This window comes from Chelmon rostratus, chromosome 3, assembly GCF_017976325.1.
Source record: "Chelmon rostratus isolate fCheRos1 chromosome 3, fCheRos1.pri, whole genome shotgun sequence".
Classification (NCBI taxonomy): domain Eukaryota; kingdom Metazoa; phylum Chordata; class Actinopteri; order Chaetodontiformes; family Chaetodontidae; genus Chelmon; species Chelmon rostratus.
Window position 1 is genome coordinate 16,995,945 of NC_055660.1, and position 18,817 is coordinate 17,014,761.

Below are 18,817 nucleotides of genomic sequence, written 5' to 3' on the forward strand. Positions count from 1 at the left end.
GTGTGTGTATGTTTGGCTGTTTGACTTCACATTTCATCTTTTCTCATGTGTCATTCAGGCCACTTTCTGTCTCTAATCTCATTTCAGGCTCCTAAATGTGAGGTCTTTCTGCTTTTCTCTGGCTTACGTTATAGTAAACTGTATATCTGTGACTTTTTGATGGTCGGTCAAACAAAAAAGCTGATTTGAATTTGTCACCTTGAGGCTTGAGGAAATTGTAATACGCTTCTTTTTGCTGTTTTCTTGGCATTTTACAGGCCAGACTACTAGTCGATTTAACCAGAAAGTAATCTTTGAACTGAAAATAGCTGTTAGTTGCAGCCCTGGTGTAATAAGAGTTTTACGAGCTGTGTACCTTAAATTCTGAACCTTTATAGACCTCAACACACTGAACCTGATGGGCTCCTGGTTGCTTTATGTTCAAGTCACACTGATGTTACTACACAGAGGACTCGGGATTATAGAAGTGACAATTTTTAATGTTGCAGTCATGTACTTATTTTTTGTAGATAGTTGAAAAAATGAAACATGATTTTTAGCTCTGATTGTAAGCAGAGCTGCTTTAACTGCATCACGTCATATTATTCAAGGGTTTAGGGGACAGAAACCACATTTACTTTGTGAGACATGAATGCTTTAACAGCAGACTTTCTGATACGTTATTTCTTCCCTGGTTTGGTTAAACTTTTGACAACCTTGTGATAATCAGACCTGATTTCTGTCAGATGTACTCAGAAAATAGAATTAAGATGGATGAGATGAGCTGTGTGTTATGCTGAGAAAAAAAAAGCCTGCAAATATATCTTGACTTTAGATTTTGAGAAGCTCTACTGTGTCCTTAATAATTGAGCATGAGAGAAAATGACTGCATCTGAGTGTTCATTTCCTTCCTTCCAGATACATTGTGTAAAAAATGAGCATAATAAGAAATGACACTGTTTTTGTTTTTTTTTATGACAACTGTGTGTGTACGTAGATATAATAAAGACATTTCAGTGAAACATGTTCTCATTCACTTTTGTAACAATAACTAAATACATTTATATTAACAGTTTGGTTTATTACAAAATTATGTTAAAAATATGAAACAATTGTAACAAACAAAAAAGACATTGATGCTGAAGTTCTCATCTTCTGGACTGAGAGTGGGGCTGCCTGACTTCTGCAATAAACACCACAAATAATATGTGAGACAAGCAGACTTACTGTATATTGTGTTGTCTGCATTAGTATAGCTAAAGCAAGATTAATAAACATGAGGTTTTAAAAGATAAATTAATTAGTTACAAGACAGTGTAGGCATTTTTAGGCATTCATCTTAAATAAAACACTCGAGCAGTATATCAGTATAATGTACCACAACAATATCTAGGTTGAGAAGGTGACAGCTTTGCAGCAAGTACACACTAAAAAAGGGGACTTTAAAGAGCATCTATGTAATTATTGGAGGTCTGATATGTGTGCAAACATCAACAAATAAACAGTAAATACCAGGGATTTCATGAGGCCAGAAGTCATCACAGGCTGGACACCGCGGCTCTGTTCTTCCTTTAAAGTATCTAGCCACACACGGGTTGTGTATTTTTATGCCACATAGAGGATTCTCACACATTTGGCACTGAAGGGGAATAAAATACTACAGATCAGGTTTGCACATATTAGCTGAATTGAACACAGCTGCAACAAGTCAGCATGACACAGAGAGTAAAAACTGAACAGAACTGAAGCTGACAGAAAAAAGCACCAAAGCACGTCACCATTACAGATGAAACAAACACATCAAATCATATTATTAAAAAGATGAATTCTTGGTCATTTATATTAATTGAGTTACTCAAGAGGAAGTCTGTGTGATCTCCAGAGATTCTTTACATTTAAAGATGCTAATCTCCACGTAGCTTCAAACACTACAAATATTTAATTTTGTTTATTAATTTAAATAAAACATCTGATTCTGACTTTTCAGACTGCTTTTCACTGACAAAATTGCAAGTAAGGATAATTTTCTAAGTAACACTTATGAATGTAATCATGTAACTATAGTAGTCTCCCTTCAAATAAAAACTAGCTCTCACTAGCTCTAGCTACACGTGATTTAATGAAATGAGTACCTGGAAAGCCACGTTGTGACAGATGTGGCACACTTTAACCTGGTCCTGATACACTGTGCGAATGTATGGCTCCATCTCCATGATACATCTGGTGGAAAAAGTGTATTCACCCCGTTTCTAAATCAGTGAACAGAGACCAATCACACACCAAATTAAAGCGACAAAGTGGGAGCAAGACGCGGTTAGAAACAACAGCAAAGACACTTTGCAGTGAATGTGATTTAAATTGATCTGAAAAATACATCGAATTACACATGTAGTATGGTTACTTGTGTAGGCCTGTTCTAGATATTACTTCTCCACAATTTGAAGAGCAAAGTTAGGATTTGGGAAGATGAACAAACCTGTGAAAGGTACATACATGAGATCCGAGCATCACATTCATTTCTGGTCAACATCTTGTTGTGCAGTAGTATTTCACATCTTTCATCACAATGAAGCGCAAAACTTTTTCACATTAGTGTTCTAATTTCACTCTCTACTAAGTACATATTTGAACTGTTACATGTGATTGATGTGATTGATTTTGCAACACATCTAGCTCTTAAATGTGAGACATGCACAAAGCTTTATTCAGGTGCTTCATGGTGAACGCAACAAGTTGATAATCGGTGCCAACAATGTTAAAGGAATAGTTGAGACATATTGGTAAATACTCTTATTTGTTTTCTTTCTCTGAGTTTGATGAAATGATTGATATCACATTTCTAAGTGTAAAGTAAATACAAAGCTACCGTCAGCAGCCGGTTAGCTTAGCGTAGTGCAGGTGAAAGCAGCCCTGACTGATATGAAAGGCTGCGGAAGTGATCAAGTGTCTCTCAAAAACAGAGATTTCTGTCCACACCAAGAAAGATGGACGACACGATAGCGCCTCATAAGTGAAGCCAAAACATTTTGATTGCCCCCGGTGGCTTGCAGTTTGAAACAAAATACCAAAAAGTTCAAATTGATCTTGAAATTCTGATTGAGATGCTACATTTTACCTCATTCAGCCATTTGTCATGCACGAGTCGGTTCAAGAGGTGTTCCGTCTCGCTCTTCTTCAACTTCTTGGTGGTCAGGGTGTCGCTGATGTTCAGAATGTCAGTGGAGGAGGCCTTTCCATTCTCAGAGCCCACAATCAGGTCCATCTAAAATCAGAACAGCTACAGTTAGTCAGGCCAGTAAAGGAGAAACAGGTTTCTAAGAAGCTCAACACTCTGAATACTGCTGACACTTACCAGCAGTGTTCACACATGTTTGCAATGCAATAAACGTGTTTTGGAATTTAAAAAGTGTCAACAAAATGTTGCTCTGCAGGATTTGCATCTGGGAAACTGACTCACCGTCTTCCTGAACAGCTCCAGCTCATTGTCAGCATAGTCTAACGACATCCTGGTTACTTCAGTCTCAGCCATGATTACCTGGACAGGATTAAAGTGAGAGTGAGGCTCACAGGTGTCGGCTCAACATTCATTCATCAATTTGCAACTATTTTCAAATTTCACAAGTCTTGCACAGACTGGGAAAGTTGTGGAATGCATTTGTTTTTAGATCATTTTGATTGGTCATACACTGCAGGTTAAAATCAAACAACAACCTCTGAAAGACCATTACTTGTTTTCCTTGACTAAGTTGAGTGAGTCGTTGTGCATGTTTGACTTAGCAGAACATGCAGGCCAATAGAAGCTTTCCTTTGTTATGCTCCAAAACCCCACATCTGTGGAACATCACCATGCAGATTCTTGTCCTGTGGCACTTACTACCTCGACTCACTAACCAAAATTCCTGTAACTTTAACATGGTGACTAATTAGGTTACAGGCCTGACAGTGCAGAGATTAAACCCACTAACCAAGGCATAGTACTGGTGACCGTTGTCTTCAGACATCCCTTTTCTAATCTGCATGAACAGGGGCTGCAGCTTTGAGTTGATTGTTTCAATGAAATCATCCAGTTTGTCAGGGGCGTGCTGTGCTGGAAAAAAAAGAGAAAGGAAGACCAAGTTTGTTCATACCACATACAAAAAAAATAGGTCAGTAAAATAAGGATGTTGAAAATTACCTGAATCTACTGCCTGTGATCTGTATTTCTTTTTCTTTTTCTGTCTTTTTTTTAATGGAGATTACAATTTCTGTCTAATTTAACATTTCCTAAATCCACTGTAAGGCAAAATATTGACCCAAAAGCTTACATATTCCCAGCATTATAGCTGTGCTACAATGAAGTTCAAATAGGTCCTGTTGTCTAAAGCTACACTTTAAAGGTGATAATGCTTAAAAAAACAACAACAACAACTCTCGTTTAGAAGTGTAATTCTTTCACTGGAGGATCTCCATAGGCCTTGACCTGGTATGTGAATCCTGCCAGAGCTGAATTGTTGAGCTATTTTGGATTAACAGGACTGACTCTTTTTATGTATATGAAAAAACTCACTGTTGTGTGTTTCGCAACAGTGGTGATAGAGTGACTTTGCCCCTTGTTCATCAATGATGCCATTGGCCATCATGGTCTGCAGGAACCTCCGATGGCTGTCTCCCATCTGTCGAGACATGTTTCTGGACTGACCTGGACACACAGAACACAGATACAAACAGTGAACAGTCTTCATCTTACAATATATTGAGAAATTGAAACCCAACAACAAAAAACAAACACACAAACAGCCTTCCACAGAGATCTAACTGACCACAAAAAGGAGTCGCCATTTTTGTTGGCAGCCGTCAAAATATGTGACCAAAACAAAAAGAAAAAAAAAGAAACTATGCTTTAATGTTAGCTATGTGTCCTGTTACTTGATTTTAACGATCTAAGAACCAAAATATACGTTATTTCCTATGGACATGATTGTCACAGTGAAAATCATCGCATTGGGCATTATGTTGGCAGTTCAGTGAAGTTGACGTAGGAACTTCACGTCGACTAAATCAAACTTAAAACAACTATCGAGAGCGTAAACAGCATAGCTGGTCCCATAAACTGAAAACTTAGCTGGCTAAGCTAGCTAACGTTAACGTTGTATAGTAAACAAGTGTTTCAACGAGCCTAGTGTCAACGAAACGTTAACTGTTTGCTAACCTGCGCCAGCGTGGAGGATTTGTTAGTTAACAGCAGACCTCTTTTATTTGCAACTTACCTTCAGAGTGTCTCAAATATATATATTTGACAGGCAGTCCTGTGTTGTTGCTTTTGTTTCCCGCTTCCTCCTTCTACTTTGTGGCTTTCCGGCAGCTGTAGTCTGTATGATCACATACGTAGCCGCCGCATCGAGCGCTGAATCATACGTCGACGTCGCCGCCATATTGGATGTGGCAAAAGTGAACGGTCGGTGTGTGCTGTGGTAATTTGGTGACTGATATGTTACCCACATCATTTGAGCAGAGCTACCGCTTGCTCACACTAAAAAACAAAGGAGGGCTGATGACTCCTTCTGTGGGCACACTAAAGGTGGTCAGATCAGCTGAGCGGTTTATTCGCCAGTCAATGTCAGGGTAAGCTGTCAAAGTGGCCTTGAGCTGTCAGTTTATCTGGGCTGAGATTGGCTCTGAGGATGTGTTTTTGCTGGGGGAGGCACATTCAAGATCCACAGTTTGGGACTGACAACCACCATTTTGTGCTGTTGTCATTGGTTGTGTCTGTCCTCCACAAATAAGTAAATCTCATAAAATCATTAGAAAAATACATTGATTTGGTGCTTACCCATGTCCTAAACATAGGCTATAAGGAGTAAACATTTATAATCATCACATTCAAAGTTGCATACGTTGTTTTTGATGCATATTTGTCTCCCAAATATATTAGTGCATGTGAATGGGTAGATAAAATGTATGAACTTAAATCACTTTGTAGAAAGGCACCATATAAAGTTCGGTCCATTTCCTTGCATTAGTTTATGGGGCAGATCTGCCTCATCCAATATGGCGGACACGCTGAGGTATCGCAGCAACAGGCCAACCCGTTTGATGAGGCGTCTATGTTTATATGTCTATGTGTGATTACCGCCACCTGGTGGTCCAAACCAGTTATCAAGTGCACCGCGCCACACAACAAACACTGATTATTATATTGATTCTTTAAGTGTAATCGCACCCACTCTTTCACACATAGCAATGTAAACTCAACTTTTTCACACATCTCACATAAATTTGATGATTTGCTGCTTTGCGCTCCAATCTACTTTGGAAAATGAAAAAGGGAAATCAACAGTGAAATCCAGAAATTTATTTTTGTTTGATTCCTTCCTTCTGAAAGATCAGGGATGGATAGAATGAGGAGTGGTGACATGAACTGTGGGGCTCCCAAACGTTTTTATCGTGTAGAGACAAAGTAAGGTTAATGAAATTCAGTATCTGTCTAAGTCACTGGCTTGCAGAAATGCTGCAACCTGCAAGGTTTAGCATCCACTTGTTAGATTGGTTTGGTTGTGGAGTTCAGGCTTAGTGGCCTCTGCTGTGTTGGCGTAGCTTTTCCATACAACAATAAAACCTGCTGAGTATTATCCCCTCAGCCCTGTGTGCTTCTGCAGCTCCTGTCTGTATCAAACCTGAGGAGATTCAATGTAACGTTGAAGCATAAATACTTAAGCACCCCTGTTAAAGGGGTATAATGTATACTGTTTCTATATGAATCCCTTTATACTGTATGTTTGACCTTTGAAACATACAATGGATCCACTGATTCATTAGTGTTCAGAATGGCTCTTTGTGAACTCTTGTGAATAATATTGCAATCCAGTTGAATTCTATTTTAAAAAGTGACTGTGCAGTAAATCCTGTACTTGTCATTTAAAGACACTTTTGTGGATTGACAGACATCCGTGTCATGGGCTACTCTTGGTCATTACAATATCAATCTAACATTATTCCACTGTGTCTATTATCCTTTTGTTTCACAAATGTATAATCTCCCTTATTATTTGTTTTTGGGCCAGCCTCAAATCCCATTCTAAACCCTGATCCTGTAACAAATCACTTGTAGACATCCCCTGAAGGCACAGTGCTGATATTATGCAGCAGGAGTTTTTAGTGGGATACAATGAGAAACTGCAGTTTGAGGGTGATAATGAAGTGCTATAATATCAAGTTCAGTGCAAGTACAGAAAGTATCTTGCTTGGTATGAGATTAAAACGAAAGTAGGTGGACTGGGTAAACGTGTTAAAGAGTATTCATACTGAACTTAATGGATTACTGTTATAATGAAGACAATGTTACAATTAAAGCAAGTGAAGCAAACAAGGTTTATTCTAAATGATTTATTACTCTAACAAATTAAATAAGAACCTATAATACAAGGTGTCTGAGTCTTTGATTACAATATAGCCTATTATTAACATTTAAATACAGTATCCAATGCCATCAAGCTTTACTGCAGCATTTAACCTAATATTCCCCAACACGATGCCAAATCTTCTGAGGCTCTGAATCAAACATTTCAAGTTCAAATGGTGTCAGAAAATAGTCGGGTTACCATAACGGTGTTCATCGTGATCAGTATGTTTACATGTACACAAATAACTCAATTCATGTAAAAAGCATTAAGGTAGTAGCGTGACTAAACCGTTCACATAGTTTGCAGTACTCTGATTTCCCAGTAACCTCAGTTCTCATGTTTGGTAAACTGGTCAACGTCTGCAATAGTTTGTAGTTTTTCGCCTCCCACAAACCAAATACAGCAATTCGAAATAACTGAACATGAAGCTGGTTTGTTGTTTGGACTGTGTTGACTCTGATTTCGACATACAGTAGATAACTCACTTATGGTGTCAACAATGTTACGGGAATCAATGTATTGCCTTGGCAAGTTTATTTGAATTATTAATGTTTGTGCAAACACACTGATGCTGAGGCTGTGTTCAACACAACTGAAGCGGGACAGCCACTGACTTACAGGACGAACCACTGTCCGCAGAGAGTTCAGTTTTAACAGCCTGAGCTAAAGGTCTCCCGACAGCACTGCCCTGTCATTGCCTCTTGTTTGTCAGAGAGATTATCTTGACTTGTTAAAGTGACACTGCCAGTGCTGAGTTTCATGTAAATGTCTAGAACTACCTCTCCAATGTAAACAGAGATTTGAGAGAGATTTGTAGTGCTAACATACTGTGGCTCTTCTGTCTCCAGTAGGCGTTGGACCTTTCAGGAATAGTAAAGCAAGGACCTGACAATGATCTCAGAGACAAGAGGTACAGAAACTGACATCAGCATGTTAACAAGAAGTTCATGGTGACATTTACTTGCTCACTGCATGAAAAAGTGTAAAATTGGAATACTGTCCTAAACAATATGTACTTGCAAATGTGTTCACCAACCACTCTGATCAGATGCAGGCGTTTCTCTTATTGAGCAACGTGACACAAATTCTGCCAAGAAACAAAACTCTGTCCACAGTCAAGTCAAAACTGGACAAACAGCATGTGCAATAGAAATTACCCACTGTGTGATCAATCCTTAATGTGGCGTAGAAAACGCTATGTCGCTCATTCTCCCAGTTTTGGCCTTGTTTGGGGATTCGATAGCTTCTCCATCCAACTTTAACTGTTTTTTTCTTTGTTTTTTTTAAAGATCTGGGCACAGTGGGCTTTTTTTTTTATCCCACCATCGCCATCTCCATATTCTCCAAAGTGCCCGTTGTTGACTCAGTGTGCTTTTTGTTCCATCGAATGTCTTTATCCTTTTTAGTTGGCAGCAGTTGGCTGAGCAAACACCAAACCTGAAGACCAAATGTAAGAAGTGAGAAGCAGAATGAACAGAAAATGAAGACAAACCAGTTTTACCCTGATAAAGTATAGTTGTAAACAAAAACCACAAAGGTTTCCCTCCACAAAGAGACAAATGACTGACTGGGTGTTACAGTCTTGTGGGTTTTGTTTAATAATTACATTTGTAATCTTTGTGTGTGTGTGTGTGTGTGTTATACCTTGTGTTCTAGTGGCTGGTAGGAAACTGTCCATGTGTGTTGATGGACTGTTGCAACTTTTCCTCTTTGGCCCTTCTGCTGTGGCAAAGCTGTGGGATAACACAAAAACAGTCCATACACTTTTCCTCTGTGTTACGTACTGCGCTTCTGATTACATTCAGACTCATGAAAAGGCAATACATCATAGTTATCTTTACACACACAACTGCACTTCTGGCTTCTCACCGTTCTCTTCTCCATGAAGCTGGTCAGGAATTCGTCGATGTCTGTGCGTCCCTCCAGGAAGTTTTCGGCCGTCTCCTCCGATTCCTCCTCAGCCTGGTGGGCGGCAACTTTTAACCGAGCCTGTAGAGCACTAAGACTGCAACTCTAGTGGGGGAGGAAAGACACAAAAAAAGTGAGCAACAGAGAAGAGAAATTTTGTTCAAGCAGGTGGGCTGGTCATTAAATAAGCTTTAAGAATTCTTTCCTCTTCGACAGCAGTATGGTTGAGTTATCAAAATGGTAAAAAAATACAACTGAAAACCATGACATAAAACAGGCAGCTTGAATCTACAGAAGTGCATCAGCACTCAAAGCCTATTATCAATCAAACCACAGTGTGATGAGCCTCTTACCTCACTGAGTTCGTGCTGTCTCTGCATCCTTGTCTCAAAGGCAGATTTCATCTGAGTCAGCTGTTCATACTGTCAACAGACAAAAAAACACATCAAAAGCTGCTAGACAATGGCATGAATGTGTCTGTTGTGTTTCTGTATGAGAGAGAGAGAGAGAGAGAGAGAAAGAGAGAGAGAGAGCGAGAGATAGGATGTAATATCTGACCTTGTAGAGCATTTCTTGTCTTTTTCCTTCCAGCTGTGGCTCCATCTGAAGGTTTTTCTCTGTACGTGACAAACACAGATGCACAAATCTCTGTGAAGCTCAAATACAGGTTTAACTTCTCTTTCAAGGTTAACCATCAAGACCTTCAGAGATATGCAGAAAAGGAACTTACTAGCCATGTCCACTATATTGGTGACCAGCTCTTCTTTATCAATGGTGACCTGTTTGAGCTGTGGCAAAGTCACGAAGAACTCCAGTAACACATCCTCGCTTTCAGACATGTTCGACAACTGGATCAGACTGGAAGGGGCGCAGCAGGAGGTGGCAGACATAGGAAGATGTGCAGCGGTGGGTAAGAGAAGGAGATAACAAAGACATGCATGTTGTTGGTACAAAATAATGCTTTCTTAGCTCAAACAAAAGAAAATTTAAGTTGATACTTTACTTCATGTCACAGAGTTCTGGAAAAGACTCTGGAATCTCAGGCATCTTGTACATGTGTCCATTCAGTCCAGCCTGAAATGAAAAAGGGAAAGATATTTAAACTGAAAGCCAGTCTCCTTCCAGGGCTGTCAGAAATGTCAACAACCCATTTGTGTATATTATACACCTGGGTGTACTTGGAGTAACTAGTGTACCTGGGAGTCTCCTGTAGGAACAGGTAGCGGCAGGTCACAAATCAGTCCGTATGGGGCTGGAGCTCGAGGGGGCCCATGGGCACTATCGACCCCTTGGTGAGGCATGGGAGCTGGAGATGGTGCTGGGCCTGGACCAGCAGGCTGAGCGTGACTGGGACCCACGTGGCGAGGACCATAGTGGAAAGCCTGAGTGGGGTAGGGAGCGATACCCGACGGCTTGTACATACTGCTGTTAAACATGGGAGGAAATCAGATTATTTCACATAAAGATAACAAACATATTAAATATATTTCTAGAGAACAGAACTGCGCAGTCTCAATAAAAACATGATGGCAAAAATATGTAAAGAAGACCGCGACTGCAGAACATCTGAACTTTCTGTTGTAATGAGGAAGTACTGAGAGACAAGTGTCCATGAATGTGAGCGCAGACTCACTATGGAAAGCCACCAGGGGCAGTGGACATCAAGGCAGGAGGACTCTTCCAAAACTCGTCGAGCAGACTCTGAATGACCTTTCCCAGATCTGAGTGCATCCCAAACTACAACATACACATCAACAAAACAGAAATATTCGAAGGAAAGTGAGAATATCATTACTTATGAAACCACAGCATGAGCTAACAAAAGAAGTTTAATTAAATAAGAACCAGCAGAGGAAATAACAGGCTGATGTTGCTATAGTTGACTAACATTATGTTTGCATGGACACAAGAAACCAGGTTATTGTGAGAAATCAGGAGAAGGCGTTTACTTAATTACAGGAAAAACCCATGTTTGCATGCAGCTGAGCAGTAATCAGATTTCTCCTATCTTTGTTTTTTAGAATTAGATTTTATATGTTTACATGCACACTTGATTCTCTGTTCTGGTCAGATTTTTGGCGGATGCAGTTTATGTAGTAGCGCAGGTAAACAACACACCCTTGTTTCAGAAATCTGGGTAAGTCCTTATCTTGGTTTTGTTGAACTCTTTTTTAATAGAGCATTTGGACTGAGGAGGCAGTAAAACGACCGGCCGGCTCTGTGCAGAGAGATCAGTTTTTCTTTGCTACTCACATGTTACTGAATCTTCCAAATACTGACTAATCGCTGTGGAAACAACCTTATTTTTCAGCTTCATTTCAGTTTCAGTTTTAGTCAGATGTGAAATCTAATCATTTTGAATACAGCTTTGAGTAATGATCTCCCTCTTTTCACCCTGCCATACTGCTGCCATTGTGGTTCTGTCCCTGTGTTGAGTTTTATTTACTGGGTTTCTCTGAACTACTAAAGACACCATGAAATATGGCCTTTTTTTTTTTAAACAATGCGGTAAACGCACAACGAGAAAGTCTCTGTCCCTGATTGTCAGCACACACAGACCCTTTATCTCCTCGAACCCCGCCAACTCGAAGCCCTGGAAGAAAACAAGATTGGGAACCATTGTTGCCCATCAAAATCAAAAACCTTGACAACTACTTACATTGGTGATGAGTGGGCTGGTGATCATGGTGCCATTATTGCTGTCGACTAAATGATGACCAACGGGGGGGTAGACACTAACCACCGGCTTCTCCTGGGGGAACTGAGGAGGCAGCAAACTAGAGGAAAAAAGAAGAAAAAGCATAAATTCAGCTTTCAGAAATCGTAAGAACAGGGTATATAAGCAAATAGAAAATATGTGATATATACATTAATATTGTTACAAGGTATTATGGTAGTGTAACATATATGTTTCTGATTAACCCTGGCCCAGTTCTCTGAGGCTTCACACGTGATAAAATGGGAAGCCTTAGCACCACTGGAGGGAATGTGGTAAAGGTTTTCATGAGCAGCTCTCATGAACAAACACAATTTGACTAGTTCATGCTGTGGGGACTAAAGCCAATGAGACATGTTGTTTTACTTAAGTGACTCTTCTTGTCTTTCCTCTTTAGCAGCCTTGTGGAAAGATTCTAGTGTAATGGACTACTCTCCTTTGGACTTGGTTTCATCAATGGAATGCTGGGATCATCTCCTCTCTTAAGACTCCATGCTGCATTCACATCCAATTCCTCTTGTTCTTATGAGTGTTACTTGTGATTAAAGCATGTCTATTTGTGTTTGAAAATGGAAGAAATACGGAATAAAACATTTAATCACCTACAATAGCAGTTTGAACTCATGTAAGATTATCATTCGACGTTTTTGTAATTTCCATTTTGTCAAGTGTGTTAGTTATTTTTTTAAAAAAGAACAAATTTAAAGACAAGGCTGTATGTGAAGCCAGCCCACATTCTGCTCATGATATTCGGATACTGTGGCTGTATTTGCAAAGATGTACTCACATGTTAACACTAACGGTGGAGTTGTTGACTGTGAATGGTATTCTGTACTCAACATCCTTCTGGATCTCTGCAAGGCTGTTGGGGAAGAACATGTAGTTTATGTCCTCTATCGATGTTAATGAAACAAGACAAACTGATTCACTGAGAGGCCTATCCTCACCCAATAGCTCCATTTCTCACAGAATAAGTCTAACACGGTGCAACAAATGGAAAATGTGCTGTGATGTTTGGTGGGTAAGGGATTACACATATGCAGAGTTATGAAGCAGAACACAGCTTTTTAGCTATGAGGAAATGTGACTATGTTCACGGTGGATTGGCTCAGCAACAGTGAACATCTCAATAACCAGAGATAATTCCATTCCCTCAAAGATATATTACAATGTATGTACCATTGACATTCACCTATTACGGTGTGCAGTAACTGTAATACTGTTTCCTGCCGTCATAATAATGATGCCAACACTAATATCAGACTTGTAAACAATCTGTACCTTACACAGAATGCCTAATAACTCATTTACCTGCATGTTACAAAATTCTGACTTGGCCTGCCCAAAGCTGCACGTCAAGAGGCTTTGTAAACACTCTTTTAACATTTTCTTTTTTCCATCCACTTATTCCTTCACAACGTGAGCAGCATCCACCACAGCGCGTTAGGCTCTGTGGCCTCTGCGATTCCATCAAAGTAAACAAAGGTTAATACTTTAATCTCCGCATCTAAATAGCTAGCAGCTCCTAAAACTACATGCGTGACAAGCTGGCGTGGTGAACACTGGACTGATCACACGATATGGCAGGTCAGCTACAACTCGTGTCATCATTCCTTAAAATAGACACGGTAACTGTCACTGGCTGACATGATTAGCAAGCCAGCTAACGCGGCGCCCTGGCATATCAAATCTAGCTAGTCAGCTACGAGGAAAGGTTAGCAAACACTGGCCATTCACATTGGAGCATGTCACACCAGTGCCTGTGGGTTCACGTAGAGTCGTGTGCCTCGTATGGCTTTTAGACATATACAGACAAATATGTGCGAAAAACGAAGCTATAAGATGTTTCTTAGCCTAACCGACTTCTTGGGATTGAACTGTGAGCCAGAATGCTAGCTTTGCCAAGTAAACATTAGTAGTATGTACGCTAACTGAATCGATACGTTATAGTAATTAAGTCAGTCAGTAAGCAGGAACAGTTGACCGTATTCTGAGTGTGAAAAAATCACGTTAATGTCAACAAGCTAAACGGCAGCAGCAGGCTCCGGCTGCCGTTCACGTTACCTTGGATGAGCGGCTTTGAGTGAGTCGATCTGCCGCTGTCTTTGTTGCTGTAGACTGTTGAGAGGAGGAAGAGGTCCGGAGCCTTTGGACTGGGGAAAAAACCAGTTCATCCTCTCCTGGCGAAACCACGGACTGAACTTGGTGGCAGAATCTAAAGGCCGACTCCAGACGAAAGCGAAATGGAAGAGAAAGTGAGATTAAACAGCACACGGTGTGGAGATCTGTGGTGCTAACGCCTGTTAGCTGCTTGACGAACGACTCGGTTTGTTGTATTCACGAGGCTTCCTTTATAGTTAATGCTACGTTACAAAGTCAGATGGCATATCCTCCTGTATCAGAAGTATCAATTCCGTTTTATCTCTGAGAATTTGTTCGTAATTTGATCAGTCATTACTGTCACTAAGGCGAGAGATAATTAGAGCTAAGGGACAACCTTTCGAGTAAGCAGATGCTAGATCAACTTATTTACGCATGACGTCACGTAGCAAGCGTACGTCAAGCGCAACTTCCTGTTTTTATGTTGTCATGATAAAAATTCCTAAACAAACTGTATTTTTAACAAACTTACAATTTTAAATTAATTAGTGTCAAAAGTTGTTTTGTTTTCCACATAAATCCTACCTTTCTATTCATTGAGTATGTTATTAGAATAAGAGTTTTCATTATTGTATAGCATTTTCTTTTTTATTTTATTGTAATAGCGGTGATTTAATGGATTTAGATGATTTTTTCATATGGCCTGTATTTTTGTATTATATACATTGTTGTTTCAAAAAAGTGTTTTTCCCGTGGATGTATTCAGAAAATTCTCATAATACAAGCATAATACATTCTCGTTTTTTCAGCAAAAACTGAATTCATGTATGACATACCAATAATAATTGGGGATAACAAGATGTGTTCATTTCCAAAATATTAGATGGTACTGTAAAAATTCTGGTGGTGGTAAAAAGATATATTGGATGTGCCAATACACCTGCAGTTTTTACTGTCACATACACAATCATACACAGTATAAAGTATAGTGAAATCCTTAGGTGCTTCGCCCCACATACCAACAACCAGATAAACAGATGGATAAGAGAAATAGCATGAGTTTCAATGAGTTTAGTTTAATTAATAATGAAAATTTAAACAATATAACCAGTTTTGACTTTCAGAAAAAATAAACAATATAACCAGTGTGTAATATTACATACAATATAAGATGACATATGACAGTGATGTATGGCAGGTGGATGAATGATACATTTACATATATAAACAAAGTACACTGCAAATTTCTCCACTGTGGGATTAATTAAGGACTAACTTATCTTAAAGTAGAAGTCTTTGACTGAATAAGCTTCTCTTCTCAACCAGCATTTCGCGGAGGGGTGGAGGTGGGAAACATTCAGGATGCTAACCAACTTGGACAGCATCTTCTCCGTCAGTGTGCCAGCCTTTCCAACTTGCTTGTTGAGCTTGTCAGCATCTCTTGGCCTTAGCAGACAGCAGCAAAAGAGATTGCGCTGGCCACCACTGAGGTGCACTCCCAGGTTATTTGTAGGAGTGAACCACCTATGAATCTTCCTCCTGGATGAATACAGAGGCTTCCCCCTGCTGAAGTCCACAGTCATGTCCTTTGTCTTGCTTGTGTTCAGCTGGAGATGGTTCAATCTGCACCACCCAACAAAGTCATCCACCGGGGCTCTGTATTCCTATTCCTGTTGTAAATGGATACACCCCACAATGAGTCATGAAAAGCAGTTTCCCAGTTGTGGGACGACTACACTATTAGAGTATTAAATCACTGCAAGGCATCAAGTCCTTAAGAGGTGATCATATACATATAAACAACAAAATGCATGAGAAAATCAGTTTTTTAAGGCTAATGTGTACACTTCATTGTGATTTTCAGACACTGCCTTATTGTAAAAATTCTGATTCTTTTTTTTTTTTACAATAAAGGCTGCATTAGGCAAACCTGGGTACTGATCTACTTGATAATGGCTGAAATCACAAAATTGTTGACCACTTCTCTGTCAATCCACTAACCAATTAATTATCTAGTTGCTACTTTAGCAAACCTCATCAATCTCATCTAAACAAAATAAATAAAACAATCAATTAATGTTGCTTTGAAGTTGATACCTAAAGCAAGAATTTTAGGATAGTATCAGTATCATACAACCACCCTGTTCTACTTTCCCTATTTCAGCTTCTTCTGATCATGTTTCACAAGGAAGCAAAGAACAATCATCAATGAAAGGGAACATATGATTCATTTCTCACTGCCTGCTTTACACACAGAAGAGAATGTCAAAAGTCATCATCAGGGTTAACAAGACCACTCTTTCTGCGCCATAATCCATTAATAAATCTTGAGAACTATTGAATTTTATTCCTTCATGTACTTTTTCACAATTTTATAACCACACTGGTCATATTCCTTTCCTCTGTGTTCCACAAAGAAGCACAGAGCGATGATCAATAACAGGAAACATATGAATTGAATCATTATTCTCTGTCTGCTTCACGCTCAGAATGGAACATCACAACTCTTCATCATGGTTAGCAAGACCAATCCCTTTAGTAACACATTTCTCAAGTTAGAAACTATAGAAATGATCCCTGAAAGTATAGTCTTAAAGTGACAGAGGGTGAACATTGCATCCCTTTCACTTCAAAGTTAATGTCATTCAGGGTTCCTCTCTGTCATCAAAAACCTCCCCAGTTGCTGTCTCATGTGTGTTTATGTAAGTGACACAGCATAGCATAGCCAATCACCGCATGACTGTGACAGCACAGCTGTGATACAGAGAACACATGCAAAGAGAAAGTCAGCACTGACATGAGGAAAGTTACAAAAGTTACAATGACTACATTTAGTAGTGTTGTGACGTTCACGAACGAACTGGTTCTTTTGAACGGCTTGTTAACATGAACGATGGGAACCGAGTCGCAGCTGGGAACCGTTTTTTTTCTCCGAGTTACATGGGGAGTTATTAGATATGCAAATTGCATCACGCCACCTTGTGCACGCTGCCTTCACATGAGTGCGCCAGTAACAAAAAAAGCAAAGCACTGTCAAAGCAGAGTGATATGGCACCACCCTGTGGAATATTTACAATTAATCCAGATCAGACTTTAAAATCTAATCCACACATGTCAAATAACGTTATAATCAATATTTCAGAATAATTTAAACTCATATTGGTGGGATATCTAAATTCATTCCTCCCAGTGCTTATTTCCAAGATAAAACGAGTTAAGGCCAGGCTGCATTCTTAAAACTTAATAAATATAAAAATGAGCCAAATGAGCCCATTTTTTGAACGGCTCTTTGAAAGGAATGGCTCACCAAGATCCAGCTCCCCTCAAAGAGCCATAAATCCCATCTCTAACATTTAGTCAAAGTTCGAAATACTGGCAAAACGAGAGGATAATTTCCCTCACTGACCAGAAGTAAGACAGTGCCAGTTTACAACACAAAACAATTCAAACTTTCCTAATTTAACATTTCTGTTTCTTAACCATCAGTAGACAAAATGTTTTTTTTTCTTTAAGACTGGACACAAAATGTGTCTGAGATTACTAATTAAGAAATTACACATCTTTGATTACCTAAATGTAAGATTCTTACATTTTTTCTATAGAGAACTTTTGTTCCATATAAATTATGTTCTATTATGTGAACTTCTAATTTTGACTTCACACAGCATTACAACCACTCTGATCATATTCCTCTCCACAGCACTCAACAAGGAAGCACAGAACAGTCATCAATGATAGAGAACATATGAATTGAATCAGTATTCTCCACCTGCCTCATGCTCAGAGAGAAATGTCACGACTCTTCATCATGGTTAGCAAGACCAAACACTTGAGAAACACGTTTCTCAAGTCAGAAACTATAGAAATGATCCCTGAAAGTATAGTCTTAAAATCTTAAGATGAAAAACGGTGAACATTGCATCCCTTTCACTGCAAAGTTATTGTCACTCAGGGTTCCTCTCTGTCATCAAAACCCTCCCCCAGTTGCTGTCTCATGTGTGTTTATGTAAGTGACACAGCATAGCATAGCCAATCACCGCATGACTGTGACAGCACAGCTGTGATACAGAGAACACATGCAAAGAGAGAGTCAACACTGGCATGAAGAAAGTTACAAAAGTTACAATGACTACATTTAGTCAAAGTTCAAAACACTGGCAAAACAAGAGGATCATTTCCTTCACTGACCAGAAGTAAGACAGCGTCAGTTTAGCCAAAGTTCAAAATACTGGCAAGATAGGGGGATAATTTCCCTCACTGACCAGGAGTAAAACAGTGCCAGTTTACAACAAAACAATTCAACATTTCCTCATTGTACGTTTCTGTTTCTTAACCATCAGTAGCAAAATGTCTGGGACTGGAGAGGTTGGACTAGACACAAGATATGTCTTCAATTACTAATTAAGATATTTTACGTCTTTAATTTTTTCACTGTAAGATACAATCAACATCATGGCATACTTCTAAAGCTTTCGTTCTATGAAGCACATTAATCTTTATACAATATCACAACCACTCTGATCATATTCCTCTCCTCAGCACTCCACCAGGAAGCGCGGAACGATCATCAATGACAGACAACATATGAACTGAATCATTATTCTCCATCCGCTTCACGCTCAGAGAGGAATATCACGACTCTTCATCGTGGTTAGCGAGACCAATCACTTTAGAAACACATTTCTCAAGTCAGAAACTATAGAAATGATCCCTGAAAGTATAGTCTTAACGAGAC

At 39.4% G+C, this 18,817-nt stretch overlaps 2 protein-coding genes and 3 non-coding genes across 6 annotated transcripts; all 5 read right to left on the reverse strand.

Moving 5' to 3' along the window:
* Positions 1-845: 845 nt before the first annotated feature.
* nsmce1 (NSE1 homolog, SMC5-SMC6 complex component) lies at positions 846-5,308 on the reverse strand. The gene is made up of 8 exons (XM_041933815.1): positions 5,226-5,308; positions 4,526-4,657; positions 3,945-4,066; positions 3,437-3,514; positions 3,095-3,241; positions 2,112-2,228; positions 1,492-1,618; positions 846-1,162 (listed from the first exon to the last, which is right to left on the reverse strand). Exons 2-8 carry the CDS (start codon positions 4,641-4,643, stop codon positions 1,128-1,130), a joined length of 744 nt encoding a protein of 247 aa, XP_041789749.1. The 5' UTR covers positions 4,644-4,657; positions 5,226-5,308; the 3' UTR covers positions 846-1,127.
* Positions 5,309-7,318: 2,010 nt separating this feature from the next.
* On the reverse strand, positions 7,319-14,496 carry vps37a (VPS37A subunit of ESCRT-I). Of its 2 annotated transcripts, none has more exons than XM_041933391.1 (12): positions 14,047-14,496; positions 12,770-12,844; positions 11,926-12,043; positions 10,900-11,003; positions 10,463-10,688; positions 10,270-10,340; positions 9,997-10,124; positions 9,825-9,883; positions 9,620-9,688; positions 9,228-9,371; positions 9,003-9,091; positions 7,319-8,795 (listed from the first exon to the last, which is right to left on the reverse strand). In XM_041933391.1, exons 1-11 carry the CDS (start codon positions 14,154-14,156, stop codon positions 9,011-9,013), a joined length of 1,185 nt encoding a protein of 394 aa, XP_041789325.1. In that variant the 5' UTR covers positions 14,157-14,496; the 3' UTR covers positions 7,319-8,795; positions 9,003-9,010. The 2 variants fall into 2 exon arrangements, with proteins under 2 accessions (XP_041789325.1, XP_041789324.1); XM_041933390.1 differs by having other exon boundaries at positions 10,463-10,691.
* Positions 14,497-16,459: 1,963 nt separating this feature from the next.
* Positions 16,460-16,675, reverse strand: LOC121604890. Its single transcript, XR_006006778.1, has one exon. It is a non-coding gene; the product is annotated as a small nucleolar RNA U3 (small nucleolar RNA).
* Positions 16,676-17,754: 1,079 nt separating this feature from the next.
* On the reverse strand, positions 17,755-17,970 carry LOC121604891. Its single transcript, XR_006006779.1, has one exon. It is a non-coding gene; the product is annotated as a small nucleolar RNA U3 (small nucleolar RNA).
* Positions 17,971-18,593: 623 nt separating this feature from the next.
* Positions 18,594-18,809, reverse strand: LOC121604889. The gene has a single exon (XR_006006777.1). It is a non-coding gene; the product is annotated as a small nucleolar RNA U3 (small nucleolar RNA).
* Between the last annotated feature and the right edge of the window lie 8 nt (positions 18,810-18,817).